This window comes from Gadus chalcogrammus, chromosome 1 (assembly GCF_026213295.1).
Source record: "Gadus chalcogrammus isolate NIFS_2021 chromosome 1, NIFS_Gcha_1.0, whole genome shotgun sequence".
Classification (NCBI taxonomy): domain Eukaryota; kingdom Metazoa; phylum Chordata; class Actinopteri; order Gadiformes; family Gadidae; genus Gadus; species Gadus chalcogrammus.
This window is the reverse complement of record NC_079412.1, coordinates 18243545-18261423: the sequence shown is the minus strand read 5'-3', so window position 1 is coordinate 18261423 and position 17879 is coordinate 18243545. Positions and strand designations below refer to the sequence as shown.

General features: G+C 46.6%; 2 protein-coding genes across 3 annotated transcripts; one reads left to right on the top strand and one right to left on the bottom strand.

The window, feature by feature from the left end:
- The first annotated feature begins 924 nt into the window (after positions 1-924).
- Positions 925-6358, top strand: pcbp2 (poly(rC) binding protein 2). Of its 2 annotated transcripts, none has more exons than XM_056593794.1 (13): positions 925-1117; positions 1768-1894; positions 2034-2057; positions 2162-2194; positions 2338-2454; positions 2551-2682; positions 2939-3067; positions 3170-3244; positions 3510-3569; positions 4074-4146; positions 4245-4300; positions 4732-4901; positions 5139-6357. In XM_056593794.1, exons 2-13 carry the CDS (start codon positions 1826-1828, stop codon positions 5173-5175), a joined length of 975 nt encoding a protein of 324 aa, XP_056449769.1. In that variant the 5' UTR covers positions 925-1117; positions 1768-1825; the 3' UTR covers positions 5176-6357. The 2 variants fall into 2 exon arrangements, with proteins under 2 accessions (XP_056449769.1, XP_056449778.1); XM_056593803.1 differs by having other exon boundaries at positions 954-1117; positions 3510-3551; positions 5139-6358.
- map3k12 (mitogen-activated protein kinase kinase kinase 12) lies at positions 6292-16462 on the bottom strand. Its single transcript, XM_056593782.1, has 13 exons — positions 15964-16462; positions 14349-14532; positions 13538-13729; positions 12460-12618; positions 11934-12092; positions 11504-11612; positions 11291-11400; positions 10810-10926; positions 10367-10498; positions 9497-10226; positions 9263-9330; positions 8770-9067; positions 6292-8054 (listed from the first exon to the last, which is right to left on the bottom strand). The coding sequence occupies exons 1-13, from the start codon at positions 16460-16462 to the stop codon at positions 7875-7877; spliced, it is 2937 nt and encodes a 978-aa protein (XP_056449757.1). The 3' UTR covers positions 6292-7874.
- Between the last annotated feature and the right edge of the window lie 1417 nt (positions 16463-17879).

The following is a 17879-nucleotide window of genomic DNA, read 5'->3' as shown; positions in this document are numbered from 1 at the left end:
TGTGTGTGTGTGTGTGTGTGTGTGTGTGTTGCTCTGCATGAGCACATAATTTGAATTTCTATCTTATTAAACATTTTATCTCATTGGCCAGCATTGAAGAGATGGTTGTCAATCTGGGAAACAGCTGGGTAGAGTGGAACTGTATTTAATTATGCATAAACCTTGGAATCATAGCCACAATCATGATCACGAGAGCTGACATTGATACCTCCCTGGCTCAATTAAAACACCATGTTGACTATCTGTCCTTGAAAACAATACCCGAGAGACCTGCACAGAATCGTACAATTTTATTTTTAGAATTCTAAGAACTTCTGTCTCTGAATTATGTCCTTTAACAAGGTTGAAAGCTAATTTGATATCGTGATGATTATAACGAAGAAAAACTGCTTTTAGCAACTCTCTAAAAGAAACAAAGAAGGTGTTTTTGTGCCATCTATTGGAGTCATATAAAACTGCATCTGTGACCAGTAGGTCCAATGCCTTTTAAATGTGTACTAGAATAAAACGTTTTAAAAAAATCAATAATCACTGAATTAATGAGAGCGTATATTTATTTGAATTAGATTCGAATTTATTCTTCTTTTCCATACACTTTAATATTATCCATAACAAACCACGTTGAAATTAACAAAATGATCAAAACTATAAACCAAATCCTTCTTGAAAAAATAACTATCCCCAGTAAAATATATATTGTATTGCAATGTTATTAGATTTAAACTACACTCACTCAAAACTGCAAAAGTGATACCTTTATTCGTTGGTTAGATGTCATCGAAAACGATAAATGAAAAAGCCTTCGGGAAATAACTAAAGCAAAACACAGTAGTATTTTTAAACGATGACGTTATGGATGCGGGAGCGTGAAAACAACGCGATTTGAGGACACGCTAGTGGGCGGGGCCAATCATGAGGAAGCAAGGGATAGGTTGAGGTTGAAAGGTGAAAGTTGAATCAATTTTGTCTTTTGTGCAGAGCAGAAGAGTGGAGTCTGACCGAGCCGCAGTTTCTCTTCCCTTTTCCCCGAATCCTTTTAAAACTCCCTCCCGAACCTCTCCCCTTCCACCCTTGCCACCCTACCCTCCCCCAAACCGCACTTCGACTGCCCGATCGGGTAAGAATTCATGAATGGGCCTTTTTATTTGCAGTGAAAGAGTGGGTTAATAATGGTTCGCTTTGCTTGATTGTTAAGGCCGCAGATTGAATGGATGCGGCTATTTCCTGAACCATGCAAGGCTCACGCAAGCACTCCATGTGTGGATAAACCATCATGGGAATCGGTATTCATCCCCTCTTAGCGACATTAGTGCAGAATTCGACCAAGTAAAACGTGAAGGGTGCGGTGCATGCATGGCTCTCTGGGAAGGAGCTAGTGTTGGATCGTATCAATGTAGGTGAGCTAGGCTACTTGTGTAGCTTCGGACTCCCACGATCGGCAGGATTACTCCCAGCGAACCCACCTCGACACAGACTTGCATGATTAACTTATCCCAGTGCTTAGAAGATGTGTGATCCAATCTCGCCGTTCACTAGATAAGTTTTATACTAGGGTTTCCATCGATAGCGACCAGAAGCTGTCAGCGTTCTTGATGCTTTCCACGGTGTGATGGGCTCTCTGCTAAGCTAACCGTAGCATGGAAGATGCAGAACCATACAGGCTTGGATTTTATTTAAGCATGCTCAATTGGTTCATTCTAAATGTGCAATACACGTTTTATAAAATAGATCTCAATCTGTCTGTTTTCTGTTTATTTTAATTTACAGATTCTACGACCAAAGATAATTTTCCTTGCAAGTCTAAACGTAGATATCTACCGCAGTTATGGATTCTGGTGTTGTTGAAGGAGGGCTGAATGTGACCTTAACTATCAGGCTTCTGATGCATGGAAAGGTGAGTTTTGTACCTGTAAGCATGAGCTTGTTTGGATGAGCATCACTGCCTTGTTGCTCTTCAATATATTTGAATGACTCGTTGTACTCATCCATTGTGGCTGTATTTCTAGACTAATGCAATGGTTTGTTTTTTGTAGGAGGTTGGAAGCATCATTGGCAAGGTAGGTTATCTATGTTAACGTTGAGAAACATCTTGACTCACTACTTGAATGTCCTTTCTTTAAAAAAAAAAAAAATGCTCACTGACTTTTATATTATTCTACAGAAAGGAGAGTCTGTAAAGAAGATGAGGGAGGAGGTAAGTACTCACTGTAGACTAACTCACTGCATGAAGGATGCAAACAAAAACTCACATTTGGATCTTTTGAACTTCATGCATGATAAAATAGGTTGAAGATGTGTATCACAATAAGTAATTGTTAAAAAAATGTTTGTCTGTAGAGTGGTGCCAGAATCAACATCTCAGAAGGAAACTGTCCAGAGAGGATCATCACTCTGGCTGGACCCACCACTGCCATCTTTAAAGCGTTCTCCATGATTATCGAGAAGCTGGAGGAGGTGTGGCCGGTTCTGTTCACATTACTGCGAATGCACTGTCTTATGTTGTTATAGTGGTCAATGGCTCTATGTATTGATGTACTTGTATGTGTCCAGGACATCAGCAGCTCGATGACCAACAGCACAGCCACCAGCAAGCCTCCGGTCACCCTGCGCATCGTCGTCCCCGCCAGTCAGTGCGGCTCGCTGATCGGCAAGGGGGGCTGCAAGATCAAGGAGATCAGAGAGGTTGGTGGTGTAACACTTATGGGACCCGGCGACCGCAAGTGGTGGGGAAATTACGCCACAAGTTATGAAACGTTCGTCAGAGACAATCACACGTTTTTCAAAAAGAAAAGTATGTATTACGCCGAATTAAAGGTGCATATTTGGTATGCACCCGTTATTGGTCCAACGTTATGATTAGCAGCACGTGTCCATGTGCGCACAGATGTCAGTGTTTGCGTTGAGTGTGGTGTTCATGAATTGTTATGCTTCTCCCTAGTCAACAGGAGCTCAGGTACAGGTAGCAGGAGACATGCTGCCCAACTCAACGGAGCGTGCCATCACCATTGCAGGGATCCCACAGTCCATCATCGAGTGTGTCAAGCAGATCTGCGTTGTCATGCTTGAGGTAGGCCTTTCATTTAACTCCTCGCTCTGCGGCCAGGGTACCGGGGTAGTCTCTCTATCTCTGGGTTGGACAGCAGCTGATTGTGGTTGTTGTGTTCCCTAGTCTCCACCGAAGGGAGTGACCATCCCTTACCGGCCCAAACCCTCAGGCTCTCCAGTCATCTTCTCAGGTGGTCAGGTAAGCACTTCATATGTCTGGATGTTCGATTTTTCACCACATTAGGCTACACTGTTGCCATACGCATCAAGAATAAACATGTATTATGATATGGGGTTTTTTACAAGGCGGAAGTTGGCACTCTTTAAAGCTGTTTATTTTGTTCAAATGCAGAGCCTTTGCCAATTTTTAAAAGTTGTAGCATGTGTTTGGCTTGTTTTTCTGTCTGCCCTTGAAGTGTCGGATAGAGGCTCAGAGCCTCATTGTACTGCTTCTTGTCTTGCAGGCTTACGCTGTCCAAGGACAGCATGCCATTCCACAGCCTGATGTAAGTGAAGGTCCCTCTGTAAGTGATCCCATTAATTACCTTGTTCGGGCGTGGTTGGGGTAGAAATGACACCGCTTTGAGCTCCATCCCTGTGACCTCCTGTTTTACCCACCGATCAATCACATTCCATCAGATAGAGAATCTTTCAGTTTTCCTTTATTAATCTGATTCCCGTCTCGTTTTTCCTTTTTAAAAGGTTCCGTATTCATTCCTATTAATATTGCATGTGTAATACACAAGTGCACGTGCTTGCTTATTTGTATGTTATGTTGAACTGGAACATTCAGCACTAAATTGAAACTTAATTTACAAATTGCACATCCGTCTTGTTTGGTATATTACATCTTGCTTGTTTAGGCATTGGCAATTGACTCTGGAAAGTGGTTTGATATTCGACAGTATTCTAAAAATGTTGGGTATTCAGTTTCGATGTAAATTATTTTTTTCTTGTACTGTGTGCAAGTTTGCAATGCATGTGTTAAGCATTTTGAGATGTATAGTAAACATTTAATATTTCTTCAGCTCACCAAACTACACCAGCTAGCCATGCAACAGAGCCCCTTTCCCATCGCCCCTAATAACCAGGGCTTCCAGGGTAGGTGGCCAGACTGAATTCTGTCACAGCTTGTTCATTCTTAACGGTCTAGGCAAATTAACGTATGCTCACCCTTCATGTGTGTTTGTTCTCTGCAGCTGGGATGGATGCTTCTGCACAAACGGGCTCTCACGAGCTGACCATTCCAAATGATGTAGGTTTGAAGGATCGACTCACTGGTGCTTTCTATTCTCTGTTGCTGCGGTGACAATATATGGCTCATGTCGCCTCCAGCAAAGCACTGGACCCTAGCTTGGATTGTGGGAATATCGCTGGCAAACGCACGAGTTCAGTGCTTGTAACTCTTAAACCGTGTATTTGGGGATAAAAATGAAGTAAGCCGTAGGCCTTAGGATTTTGTTGGTTTAACAACGTAAAACAAAGCTGTCATCTGATTGGATGCACTTTGAAAGGTCAGCGGGAACCAGGACAACATTAAAAATGTTTGCACTTTGAAAGTTCAAGGTGGAGAATCAACCGTTTGCTCTGCCAAGGGCAACACAAATGTACCTTGAAGTGAAAAAGAATTTCCCCCAGGGGACAATAAAGTAATCACTCTGCTGTTCTTCCTCTTCCCGATCATAGCTGATTGGCTGCATTATTGGCCGCCAGGGATCGAAGATCAATGAGATCCGTCAGATGTCCGGCGCTCAGATCAAGATTGCCAACCCAGTGGAAGGGTCCACTGACCGCCAGGTCACTATAACCGGGTCCCCCGCCAGCATTAGTCTGGCGGAGTACCTGATCAATGCCCGGTAAGCAACCGTAGGGAACACCTCACCCGGTGCCAACCAGGAGTACACTTCTTTGGCTTTGTAGCCGTCAATTCCAAATGTTACAATGTAATTGATAGAATTATTGAATGCTCATAAGAAGAAGAAGAAAAAAATGCATTTAAGCTGTGAAACTAACTGCTAGCATTGGTAGTTTGTAGTAGATGTATATGGCACAAGTTGGTGAATTTTTTTTTTCTTTTTTGCTTTTGGTCCTAGGCTGTCTTCTGAAGCGACGGGACTGGCAGCCAACTGACGAGGAGGTTCTTCATTTGCACCTTATGTTACCCCCCCTCTACTTTTTTACAAAGATCTCCCTTACTGGATTTAATGCAAAAACTAAGTACTCTGAACTCTCCTTTATTTTGGTTCCACACCTACTCGGCTGTAATTATATCATTGATGTAATGATATTTTATTTATTTATTGTTTTTAAATTCCCTCTTTTGCCTAGTTTTTAAAAAACTTCTCTTTTTGTTTTCCCCTCTTATTCTACTGTATTTTTCCGTAAGACCTTGTTGATATAGCGGAAACGTTTTTGGAAAAATCTGAAAAGACATAAACGTGTGTTTTTTATGTCAGATTTTTCTTAGAAAATGTAAAAAAAGAAAAAGAAAAAAAAGACGACTAGATTTGACTGTTCTCTCCCCTGATTAAAAAAAACCTATTTATTTTTTATTTAATACACCACTCTTTATTATAATCCCTTGCTAGCTGCCACTGTTATCTAAAGCTATAATTCCTGAATGGGTCATGGTTGGTAATGTTATGTGGATATCATTTTTAAGTACACTTGAAGATGTATGGAAACCATTTGTGTGAAGGTTGTTGCTATAATCCTACTTTATTTATTTATTTGAAGGCGGCAGTGTAATGGAGCATACTAAGCTGCATAACTAAGCTGAGAACTTTGTCATTCCTGTATTTCCATCCATTTTGTTTCTCAATCAGGTCTTTTAACAAAACATTGTTGTGTATCGGATTATGATGGGTCAGGTTCCCCGTATGTCTCCTGCAAGGGGGCCAGACCTGAGGTGTGCAAAAATATTTTTCTTTTCTCTGAAATTAACAAGATAATGAGGATTATAAAAACATTGAAAAATGTTTGTTTTAAATAGAGAAAATATTTTTTTTAACTGCAGGGCTGGGGACTGCTGCAAGGGGGGGCGGGGAAAGACATGAGACGCGTAGGTCTTGTTATAAGAATCACGCTGAGGTATTTAAATTAAGAAACGCGAGAAGATTCTTAAAAGTAACACTAGTTTCTTGCTATCCTTTATGCCTGGGTCGGATTTTAAAGTTTTTTTATTCTTTGCAGTATGAAGAAACTTTCTTTGTGCGATTTCTCAAACTGATGTAGATTTGGGTGCAATTGAATTGTTTGAAGAGCTTAAACAGAAATAAAAATGTGACATGCTATCATTGTGCATCTGCCTCTTTTTATTACATTGAAAATATCTGCCTTGCATAACCACAATTCACTAGTGGGCAAGGGCAATGCAATTAGAGTATTTTGGGCATACCAAATAGGATTTTTATCTTGTTTTACAGTATAATGCATTCCACTCTCAATGCTGGATCAAGAACAATGCATTATAAACAAACACATTTTTACCAATACATTATTTATTCATATTTTGATATAGTTAATATTTCACCGGTACAATGTGCAATGTTGTATAAAAAGGATACATCTAATTTAATCCAAGGATATTTGCTTTTATTTTGACATTTTTACTAGTACCACTGGGGAGCAGTGTTTTTCAAAATTCTTCTCTGCTGTAATAGGGAAGTGTAAAGGGATATTTCAGCTTCTAAGGCCTACATGATTTAGTCATCTATGACTCTTAAACAATCCTAGGTCTTAATATGTGCCCGAGTGTCTTTGGTTGTCAAGACCATGACGGTTGGTAGCATTTTGTCGAGAGTTTTCAGGTCCAGTCAGAAGCCAAAAGTCATTGTACTGAGAAAACACATGCAGCACCTTAAAAGCATTCAATTTCAGTCCTGCTTCGCTGAAACACCAAATGCTACCAACCGTTATTTAAAAATCTTGACCAAAAAACGGCATCAATGGGATTGACATTACATTGGAATAACCGGACTTCCCTTCAGTAAATTTAAACAATAGATAATCTTCATAATCATACAAATCCTCCCAAAAAGCAAATTGTATTTCAAACCCAGGAAAAAATTACATTATTTCCTGTTAGATAATATTTTCGGTTTGACATTATTTTGTTAAGTGCCCAAAAGAATATTCATTAACCGAAATGATAACGTAATTCAAGTATTTAAAAAAGTGTAAACTCTCTCACAAAATATAAAACAGACACATCATAAATTATTAACATGTAGTCATGCATTTGTTCATAGGGCTGCATAACATTTAGTCTTAAATTCTATTTTACACTTAAAATAAATTTAGATTTGTCATGTGTGGTATGTAATTAATATTTACATTATTAGTATTTAACACAGATGTATGGAATACCAAGCCTCTCCCACAGGGGGCGTTGGGGTGCCGAAAAGACATGGACTTTATAATTTGTGAGTGCATCTGTTTTTTAGTTGTTTTTTTCTGCACACATGGAACAGCTGCTGAAGGTATCTGGGTCATTATCTGCCTAAACTCTGAAAAACCTTTAATAAACACACAAAAAAGTAATTTACCTGATGTCACAAGCTGCCAAACGATCTGACATCTATTCATGACACATACAATGATGTCATCTTTTTATCGCTATACCTAATGACAAACTCGCTAAACACCTTAACCAGCTGTATGACGACATGCCACACGCTAATGAAGTGATGTACTAAATGCTGCCCCCCCCCCCCTCCCATTCGTGACCACGGTGACGCGCTACAGACTGACAGACGGGTGGACACTGGTGGTGGTGGAGGCTGTTCAGCTGTAAGGTAGATTAGGTTGTCGCCTGGTGTCCTGCAAATCTACGACGGGCCTGTGGGGGGGGCTGGGGGGGGGCCTGGCGGGGCCGGCGCCGACGGTTGGCACGGCGACGCCCTGGGACCGGCGCTGGGCGGGCGACTGGGTGGGCGACTGGGCTCTCCGCTGCCTGACTGATCCAGCTCCACACTGTCACAGTCCGAGTCGTCACACAGGGCGCGCATCTGAGGAGGAGGAGGGAGAGATGGGGAGAGAGAGGGAGAGAGAGAGAGAGAGAGAGAGAGAGAGAGAGAGAGAGAGAGAGAGAGAGAGAGAGAGAGAGAGAGAGAGTAGGAAAGAGAGAGAGAGGGGGAGAGAGGGGGAGAGAGAGAGGGAGAGAGAGAGGGAGAGAGAGAGAGAGAGAGAGAGAGAGAGAGAGAGAGAGAGAGAGAGAGAGAGAGAGGGAGAGAGAGAGTAGGAAAGAGAGAGAGAGGGGGAGAGAGGGGGAGAGAGAGAGGGAGAGAGAGAGGGAGAGAGAGAGAGACAGAGAGTGAGAGAGACACAGAGAGAGAGAGGGAGAGAGAGAGAGAGACAGAGAGAGAGAGAGTGAGAGAGAAAGGGGGGGAGGGAGATAGAGAGAGGAAGAGGGAAAGGGAGGGAGAGAGAGAGACAGAGAGGGGTGGAGAGAGAGAGAGGGAGGGAGGGAGAGGGAGAACAACGGGAGGGGGGGATAGAGAGAAAGAGCGAGAGAGTGGATGAAATAGAAAGAGCGACAGTGGTGTGGACATACATAAAGAAAGAGAATATAGGAGGGAGAGGAAGAGAGTGAGGGAGGGAGAGAGCAAGGGAGGGAGAGAAGGATGGGGGAGAGAGAGAGAGAGAGGACATCACAGGGGGAGCTGAAGTGGTGGATCTAAATGGCACTCAGTGAATTGTAAACCGTCGGCCGCAGTGCCTTACCTCATTGGAAGTCTGCCCGGGGTCCACCCGAGCTCTGGCCCGGCCCGGGACCCCCTCTCGTTCCGAGAGGCCGTCTGAGGCCTGCGTGGGGTCGGTGTTGTCGGCGGGGATCTCCGACTCCTGGGACAGCAGGTCGTCGCTGCGGTCGTCCAGCTTGTCGTCCGTGTTGGTGCTGACCACGTCGGGCGTGCCGCTGTGGGAGTGGTCCGTGGTGTGGCCCTCCTCGCCGTCCGACACCGACAGGTTCTCCGAGCTGAAGGTGGACACCGACGGGCACTTGGTGATGCTGGTCGGGCGTCTACGAAGATCAAAAGAACAACGCTTGACGAGGACAGCGTCGAAACAGCGGACAGACAACGTGCGTCAGCGCGGTTGTCTTGTACACTGAGGCATTGTGTCATCTGGTGACCGCAAATAGCAACAACAACACAGAGAAAAGTTAACTGAGAGATTTCAGGGAATGCGACTCAATGGGAGACGGAAAAAAACTCACCGTCTCCGTGGCAACTCAACCTCGCTGTCAACCTCACCCTCCTCCTCTTCTGATGACACTCCACGCCTCTGTAGCCGGAGACAGAAAACAAGTAAATGAGAAAAAATGTCTTGTGTGCTGTACAACGCCTTCCAGGGAGACGAGGCCTGCGCCGGCAGCGCTACCTAAAATAATTTCCCTCTGGGATTATTAAAGTATTTATCTATCTATCTATCTATCTATCTATCTATCTACCTGTTTGCGGGATATAGCCGCCCTGTAGAGAATGGCCGAGGGAGTGAGGTGCTGACCGCCGACGCCCCCGGAAGCCCCCCGGGGCATTCTGACGGCCCCGGCCCCGTCGTCCTTGTCCTCCCCGTCGTGGGGCAGGCGCGGGATGCCCAGGGACGCCCTCCTCGCCGCCGCCACGACCCCCCTGCCGCACGGCGAGTCCGGGCTGCTGGAGAACGGGAAGGACGCCGCGTCCTCGCTGGGTGTGTCGCTGCGCGGGGGCGTCTCCGTGAGGTCCTCCAGGCCGCCGGCCCCCGACTCCGACCCCCCCAGCACGGCGGAGGCGCTGACGCTCCCTCCTCTCTCCAGCCCGCCCGCCGCCGGACCCCCCTGGCCCCGGCCGCCGGCCTCCAACGTGGAGCAGACGAGGTCGGGGCTGGAGGAGGAGAGCTGCCTCTGCTGCTGGTCGTGGCCGACCCCCCGCAGGGCCGCGCTGGGGTCCAGGAGGTGCTCGGAGGGGTCCGGAGCGGAGCCCCCGTTCTGGACCGTGACCGCCCCGTGGGGAGCGGACTGGGTGGCCTTGAGGCCGGCGAGGTCCCCGCTGCTGCCCTTGCCGGGCTTGCGGTGGCGGGTCTTCACCCTGCGGGAGCGGCTGGGGGAGGTGGAGCTCCGGTTGGGGCAGGAGGGGACGGTCACCTGCATCACAGAGGAGTCCAGCTTGGGAAGGATCACCTCCGACTTCAGGATATCCGGCCTGAGGATGCGCAAGGAGAAAAAAGGGTGAACATAACGTAGGAACATATAATTCCACACTCATAGCCATCCTTGTCAAAACCGTTTAAATGATGACACCGTTCTTTGTGTTCAATAGCCCGTGAGGTGAGCCTTTCCCACCTCTTTCCTGAGGGCAGTTTCTGTGGAACGTTTCTCTTCTTGATGAGCTTGTCCATGGAGCTGGTGGAGCTGCTTTGTCTCGAGCTGTGCTTGAACAGACCGGGGAACTTCTTGTCCAAAGACTGCTCTCTCCTGGGGAACATTGCATGATGATTTATGTCATTTATGCATTCATTTTCTGGCTGCATAATTATTTGGATGGAATATTCTCTCAAATGATTCCATGCTGCAGTCAGCTTTGATTTGGTTCGACGCATCAAAACATTTTGGAATACAGTTCTATTTAATACAGTACGAGGCAATGGAACTTAATCGTAGGACTATTTTTGTAACAAAGTCCTATCCCAACAAAATATTCATCTGGCAGTACAGTGATATTTTGCAAGTGAACGTATTGCCAGACCCAGCTACACCGACTGTGTGATTAGTTGACTCACTCATACCTCTGCAGCTCTTTCTCTTTGAGCTCCAGCTGAAGCATGACGGCGTTGAGCTCCACGTAGAGGTTGTTGGCTTTCTCTAGCTTCCTCTCGTAGTGCTCACGAATGTCCAGCGCGTGCCTGAGGACCGCACACAAATAGAAGGGTTCCAGTCCCCGCTGTGGACGCTACACTTCCTGCCTGAAAAGGTCTTACATGCTTCATGAAAGAAAGGCACTCTCCGGCCCCTCTTTTAGCCACGAGGTTCAATAACAAGAGCAGCATGGGGAAATAGGACACGGTAGCCCTTCAGAAATAGAACCGGTACTGGCACCCGCATGGGTAACACTTAACATAAGGGTACCTTAATTAACATTGGCTAATGCAGTAATAAACATTCACTATAAAGTGTAGCCCCATTATGTGGTGGATTTAGTAAGGTGTGGTTTCCTGCAGCAACCAGACATTATTTCCATGAGAGTGGGTTGATTTTACAAATGCATACCTTAACTCCTCCCTGCGTCGGTTGACCAGCTCCTCGTCGAGGCGGTGGATACAAGTGCCCTCAGACTTGATCTTCTCAAAATGCTGTTTAACCTCTTCCCGCCACTCGGCCTGTATGGACCACATTGAATGTAATCCAATGGAGATGGTAGGACTAGTTCTACAATACAATTTGTTTGATTGTTGAAGTACTGTGAATCTGATTTCTTCGTACCTGAGACTTGAAGTAGGTTTCCTGCGGGGTGGAGAGAATATCAGCGGACGCGATGTCCAGGTGAAGGAGAATCTGCCGGAAAGACGGCCTATTCCTTGGTTTAATGTTCCTGCAAAGTCAGAAGCGTGTGTGAGTTTACAACTCTGGCTATCAACAATGTACACCAGGTAACCAAATCAAACAATCAATCAATCAAACAAACTGATAATCCAACAGATCAGGGGTTGCCTTGTTGCAGAGCACCCGGGAACAGATTTGTGTTCTTATGCTCAATTGCTGGCTTTTTTATTGTAGGGCGGAGCCCTTACTATTCTATACAATAGCTCCTCTGCTTGATCAGTCCCTGTGAGGAGGGCTTGTTTCACATCTCCCCTCACACTTTATCCGAGCCTTGTCTTCAGCATCACAGTTCACAGGATGTTTCACACACCAGCACTGTCTGAGCAGGATCTTGAAGCCGTCCGGGCAGCTGTCCGGTATGGGCAGCTGCAGGCTGTTGTTCCCAATGCCCCAGATGATAGCCGAGGAGTCCACATCCTTGTATGGAATCTCCCCGGTTAGCATCTCCCATAATACCACCCCGAAGGACCTGGAAGATCATAAGTCATTATTGTATTGATGTAGCACTTTAGGAAACACTCAGGAATAACTTCCAGGACATAACATCAAGCAATGACCGTACATGCAATACCCTCTCTCTCTCTCTCTCTCTCTCTCTCTCTCTCTCTCTCTCTCTCTCTCTCTCTCTCTCTCTCTCTCTCTCTCTCTCTCTCTCTCTCTCTCTCTCTCTCTCTCTCTCTCTCTCTCTCTCTCTCTCTCTCTCTCTCTCTCTATATATATATATATATATTTCTATATCTATATCCATATATATATATACCAAATAAATATGTTATACACATTACACAGACATTAATGTTTGTGTATCAGCCATGAGAGAGCTTTCTCAGACTTACCAGATGTCGACCTTTTCGGACACTGGCTCATTTCGAATGACTTCAGGGGCCATCCAGGCTACGGTGCCAGCGAAGGACATCTTGGTGCTCTTCTCACTCAGCTCCCTTGAGGTGCCAAAGTCAGAGATCTTCACCAGGTCATCGTGGGTAATCAGCATGCTGAAAGGACAAACAGGATCAACCGGAGCCGTTACTGTGATGTCCCATCGTAGAAACCAAGGGGATGTGACTGCACTGTGGGAGCTTGTCTAGCTGCTGATTGGACTAATGATATAACCTTATTACCCTCCCCTTGTTCACACCAAAACCATCATGTAAGCTTAGCGTTAGCATTGTGTCATGCTCATATTGATTTCCATGCTAATTAATGTTTTAATTCACTTCTGCTCTGTGAGTTGGCCGTTTCAAGGCCTTCATGATTCAAGGCTCCTTGTCTCCCTTTGTACAAGTCTCCTCTATGTATCAACGTCAACTGGAAAGTATTTCCCATAGCTCCATTCCAAGCATTTGGTTCTGCTAAGATTGGTATGCATCACCCACATGTATAAATGGCTGATGTGACGTTCCTCCCAGATTTTGTTGGCACATCCATCTAAACAAACGTGCTTATCAAATGTTTTGGAAATGATTGAACAAGAAAATGTATCGTGTTCATTCGACTCTCAATCTCATTGAGAGTCGAATTAATCCGTTTTAAACGAGGTGAAGTCAGTACTGATCATGGTCTTCAATAGTCAAACAACACTGACCGATACAGAATGTGTTTTAATGAACGACGGAAGGAGGAGAGAGGAGAGGAGAGGAGAAAGGAGGAGAGGAGGGGGGGGGGGGGGGGAGACGAAGAGGGGAGAGAGAAGAAAGGAGAAAGAAGCAGGGAGGAGGACGAAGACCACAGGAACGGGAAGGAGGTAAACATTTGGGGGCTGTGTTATTTTTGTTTATATCTTCCTCATCATAGAATCAGGCTATATATACGGTAGTGGAGACGGAGTCGTTGTGAACTGGACGTGTGTGGATCACGCCCTGCTAACACTTCTCTTCGGTTGCGGTGTTGGTGTGAGCGTGGGGTGGGGCCTACTTGGGGGACTTGAGGTCTCGGTGGATGATTTTATGGAGATGGAGGTAGTTCATGCCCCCGGCGATGCCCATGGCCCAGTCCACCAGGAGGGACGGGGTGATCTTGCGGCCGGCCCGCAGCACCTCGTAGAGCTGGCCCTGGGCGCAGTACTCCATCAGGATGCAGTAGCACGGGGCCTGAGTGCACACCCCCCTAGGCAAGGGACCAATCACAGGGGTTAGCTGACAGGCGAGGTCAGGCTCCGTCTCACAAAACAGACTTTAAAAGAACATCGAAAGTAATCTGTTGGCAAATCTGATCATCATATCATCACTCATATCTGGGCGAACAGGGTTTCACGTTCTTTCGCTTCGTATTTTTTTCAACCAATCATATTGCTCGAGGCTGGGATCTGTAAGCGTGTAATTGGTCAACACAAAATTGGCCAGGAGTAGTAAACCGTAAAGAAGTCTGTTAGGGTCTCAAATCAACACTGATAGTGAAGACTGACCACTGTAGAAATACACTTTTTAAAATCCCCTTCTGACGGCATCATCAGCTTGCGCAAATTGTTTTTCTTCAGGAGCATATCTCTGTAACAGAACAGGAAACAAGACGTCTCTGCGCCCCTAGCCGTTTCTGGTTTCCGGCCAAGGCTCTGTGCCGTCTGCCCCCAGAAGCTCTGCTCTAACATAGTAGGACTGCTTGGTCCGAAATAAGGTCAGCTTAAGGGCCATCCCACCATTGTATCAAAGTCCTACTCTGTTGCCCTTTAAACACCATCCATGTGGAAATAGGATTCCAGGCCCCGGCTTTCTTTAAGCTCCCTTACTTGAAGGTGATGATGTTGGGGTGCTTGAGCTTTCGCAGGTGTTTGATCTCCGTCTCTTTGATGTCCCTCACTTTCTTCACGGCGACATCGTCTCCGTGGTACTTCCCGAGGAAGACGGCCCCCTGGGCGCCGCTGCCCACCCACTGCAGCTCCGAGATCTCCTCGAACGGGACCTCCCAGGACTCTGGAGGTCATGGAGAGAACCGTCGCTGGTTTCAGGGTCAGTGAGGAAAACCGTTCATTGTGTGAACCCTTAGGCCCAATCCCATTTCTACCCCTTACCCCTTCCCCTTACCCCTCCCCCTTGTTTTGAAGGGGGAAGGGGAAGGCGTAAGGGGTAGAAATGGGATTGGGCCTAAGGCCCAATCCCATTTCTACCCCTTACCCCTTCCCCTTACCCCTTCCCCTTACCCCTTACCCTTACCCCTTCAAAACAAGGGGGAGGGGTTAGGGGAATGGGGAAGGGGTAGAAATGAGATTGGGCCTTACGCACTGAAAAGCTGACCTTCATTATGTCTTCAGAGCCGGGTATCAATCTTTGGGATTTCATGCAAAATTCCCGCCACAGGAGGATCATTATTAAATAAAATAACCAACAGTCTTTGCTTTTGTAATGTTGCATTGAAAGGTTTACTGACTACTCTATATCATCTACGTCTCACAACATTGGACCCGGGCAGGAACATCTCAAACTTCTCCGTTCCTCCACTATGTTCTCCACTCCCTCCCTATTCATCACATCGAGAGGCTTCGTCATTTGCATTAACACAAGTAGCTTTAATGAGTTATTTCCCTTTATACATGTGCTGCGTTGCGCATTAGTTGGATGGATAATTGTGATAAACCTGATGCCTGCCACTATTTGCATGACACACACACACATACAAACACACAAACACAGTCACACACACAACCCCCCCCCAAAAAACACACACACACACACACACACACACACACACACACACACACACACACACACACACACACACACACACACACACACACACACACACACACACACATAAACCAAAACACACACACACAGAAACTCACACACACACTTCCCATAGTGTGCTCCGTGCATCGTTTGTCTTTGTTGCCGTCGAGAGACAACGCAAGTGCATGAGGGAAGATGGACGGTAATTAATGAGATAAGCTTGGCAGAATGAAAGAGACGCATTCAGTAGACCGCTTCTTCACCAAGTCCTCTGATGTGCTTGAGTCCCCAGCTGGCGTGGTGCAGGCAGACGCACATATGGCCACACTAGTAGCTGAAGGGAGTGTTGTCAGTGAGCAGCTTATCCCCCTGAGGCAGTGATTTGCAATGTCGGCCATGGTGGCAGGTAGACGGATGAGAATGACGACAAAAACAATAGAGGCCCGGTCAAGAACTCAAATGACCCCAGGCTGAGGGGCCTTCTCAGTGATCAATCTCTAGAGTCTACGATTAACTTTGACAGTGTAACTGTTTAAACAATGTACCGTCCTGATCGGGAAGTTCTGTTTTACGGTAGTCTCTAAACACGTGTGTGCGTGATCTGCTGTTTGCGGCGGATGGTCTGTGAGCGGAGGAGTGGAACCTGTATGATTCCTGTGTTATCCCCGCTCCACGTACCTTCCTGGTGATGCTTGTGCTCTGTGGAGTAAGCCTTCCCGATCATGGTCCAGACGGGCCTCAGGCAGCCAAACAGTCCCTCCAAAAAACCTCCGCTCCCCGGCTGGAGCCGGATGTTATCCGACTGACCGCGGACGGCCCCGGCCTCCGAGCTAAGCCCCGCCTCCGCCCCTCCCCCGCCGCCGCCGCTGCCCCCGCACTGACAGGCCTCGTGTTCGTGCAGCTTGAGCACGCTGTTGTCGAAGCGCCCCGAGGGCCCCTCGCTGGGGGTGGGGCTGCAGCCACAGGTGTGGGGGCATCCCCCGGGCACCACCTGCCCACCCGTGTCGATGGAGAGCACATTGCGGAGGACACACTGCGTAGGGGTCAGGTCCGTCTCTGGGGTGCAGGCAGGGGTCTCGGCATCGATGCGGCGGTAGGGGGACTCTGAGATGGGGGTGCTGAAGCCTGAGAGGGAAGGGGAGGGGGCGCGGGTCTCATGGATACAGGTCCCACTCATCAGGGGGTCCCCCACCTCCGATAGGTTAGGGTGGATGGGAGGTTGACGGAGGAAGAAGAAGGAGAGTCAACCTTGAGGAGGAGATGTGTGGAAATGAGATGTGTTAGAACACGTCCAAAGTCAGTCTCTAGCAGAATTTGAGGAGACTGATTTATATTTTCATGAAAGCCTGTCAAGGCCGTAGTACTACTGCTTAGCTTCTCTTGTCTGCTCTCAGCACCGGACAGCTCCACAGTAGCACTGCAAACCTGGGCAACACTAAGGCTTACAATAAAAGATTGCATGTTTTATACATGTTGTTGTCTAATCTTTGGCATTACATCATAGCCAAAAAGATGCAGGTTGAACTGCTGCCGTCAGATTCGTGTCAATACGAACCAAAATATCTGAGGACATGAGGCCATCGCACTGACACGAGACAAGGTTTTTATGAATGAAATTGTCTACGAGGGGGTGCTTTTTACAACCCTCTTTTGTTGAACAATATCACCGAAGAAGCATCGCTGGTATTTGTCCTAGGACTCCAAACAGACGATTCGAGAAAACATACATGCCATGCATCGTGAGCTATGTGCATCTAAAAAAATTGGAAAAATTGCATAACCTTTTCAACGTTTGTGTGTTTATGTGTGTAGCTGTGTGTATCTGCGTGTGTGCTTGTGCGCGTGTCACGTGTGTGTGTGTGTGTGTGTGTGTGTGTGTGTGTGTGTGTGTGTGTGTGTGTGTGTGTGTGTGTGTGTGTGTGTGTGTGTGTGTGTGTGTGTGTGTGTGTGTGTGTGTGTGTGTGTGTGTGTGTGTGTGTGTGTGTGTCCAAAGCGCCTATGCGAGAGAGAGCACAAAAAAGAGAGAGGTAGGAGAGAAAGACAGAAAGCACATGTACATAGTCACATAGTCTACACGGGCTCGTGTACTGCACCACCACCGCGTGAGGAGAACGGCAAAGGCTGTGGACTGGAAGCATGAAATGGAAAATAACGCCAGGCCCGTGGGAAGGAGCACTGCACATAAACGCAGGAAGATCAATCTTTAAATAACCAAGGATGCGATGATGATGACACTCAGTAGCATCATAGCCGACGTGCATGAATCGAAGCCCAAATCCCACTACAGTCCGTACACAGTAAAACTGCCGCAGCGCCTGTAGATTTACTGAATGTTGGCATCAACACAAATATTTCGTAACATGGGCTATCTCTCTACTGCATATGTATCATTTTCTGCAACAATAATCGACGCTTATTTGCCTTTGGCAACCGCGATTCATTGGTGCATTGTGGACAGTGTGTACCGCATGAAGGGAAGGCATCATGCTTGAACGTCACACAGTGCCCAATTTCTTATTTAACCAGCATTCATTGATAGGATGACATTCCAATACCTTTTTGCCTTGGTTGATGTCGCGTTGTCAAGTGAAGGG

What these genes read in the sequence shown, in the direction of transcription:
- map3k12 (XM_056593782.1), bottom strand. Translation starts at nt 16,462, where the DNA reads ATGAGTGGGACCTGTATCCATGAGACCCGCGCCCCCTCCCCTTCCCTC. An exon ending in CGAGACCTCAAGTCCCCCAA is followed by an intron (nt 12,619 to 13,537) that starts GTAGGCCCCACC and finishes TTGTCCTTTCAG; the next exon opens with CATGCTGATTACCCACGATG. An exon ending in CGGCTATATCCCGCAAACAG is followed by an intron (nt 9,331 to 9,496) that starts GTAGATAGATAG and finishes CTCCGGCTACAG; the next exon opens with AGGCGTGGAGTGTCATCAGA.
- pcbp2 (XM_056593794.1), top strand. Translation starts at nt 1,826, where the DNA reads ATGGATTCTGGTGTTGTTGAAGGAGGGCTGAATGTGACCTTAACTATC. An exon ending in GGCTTCTGATGCATGGAAAG is followed by an intron (nt 1,895 to 2,033) that starts GTGAGTTTTGTA and finishes TGTTTTTTGTAG; the next exon opens with GAGGTTGGAAGCATCATTGG. An exon ending in TCATCTTCTCAGGTGGTCAG is followed by an intron (nt 3,245 to 3,509) that starts GTAAGCACTTCA and finishes CTTGTCTTGCAG; the next exon opens with GCTTACGCTGTCCAAGGACA.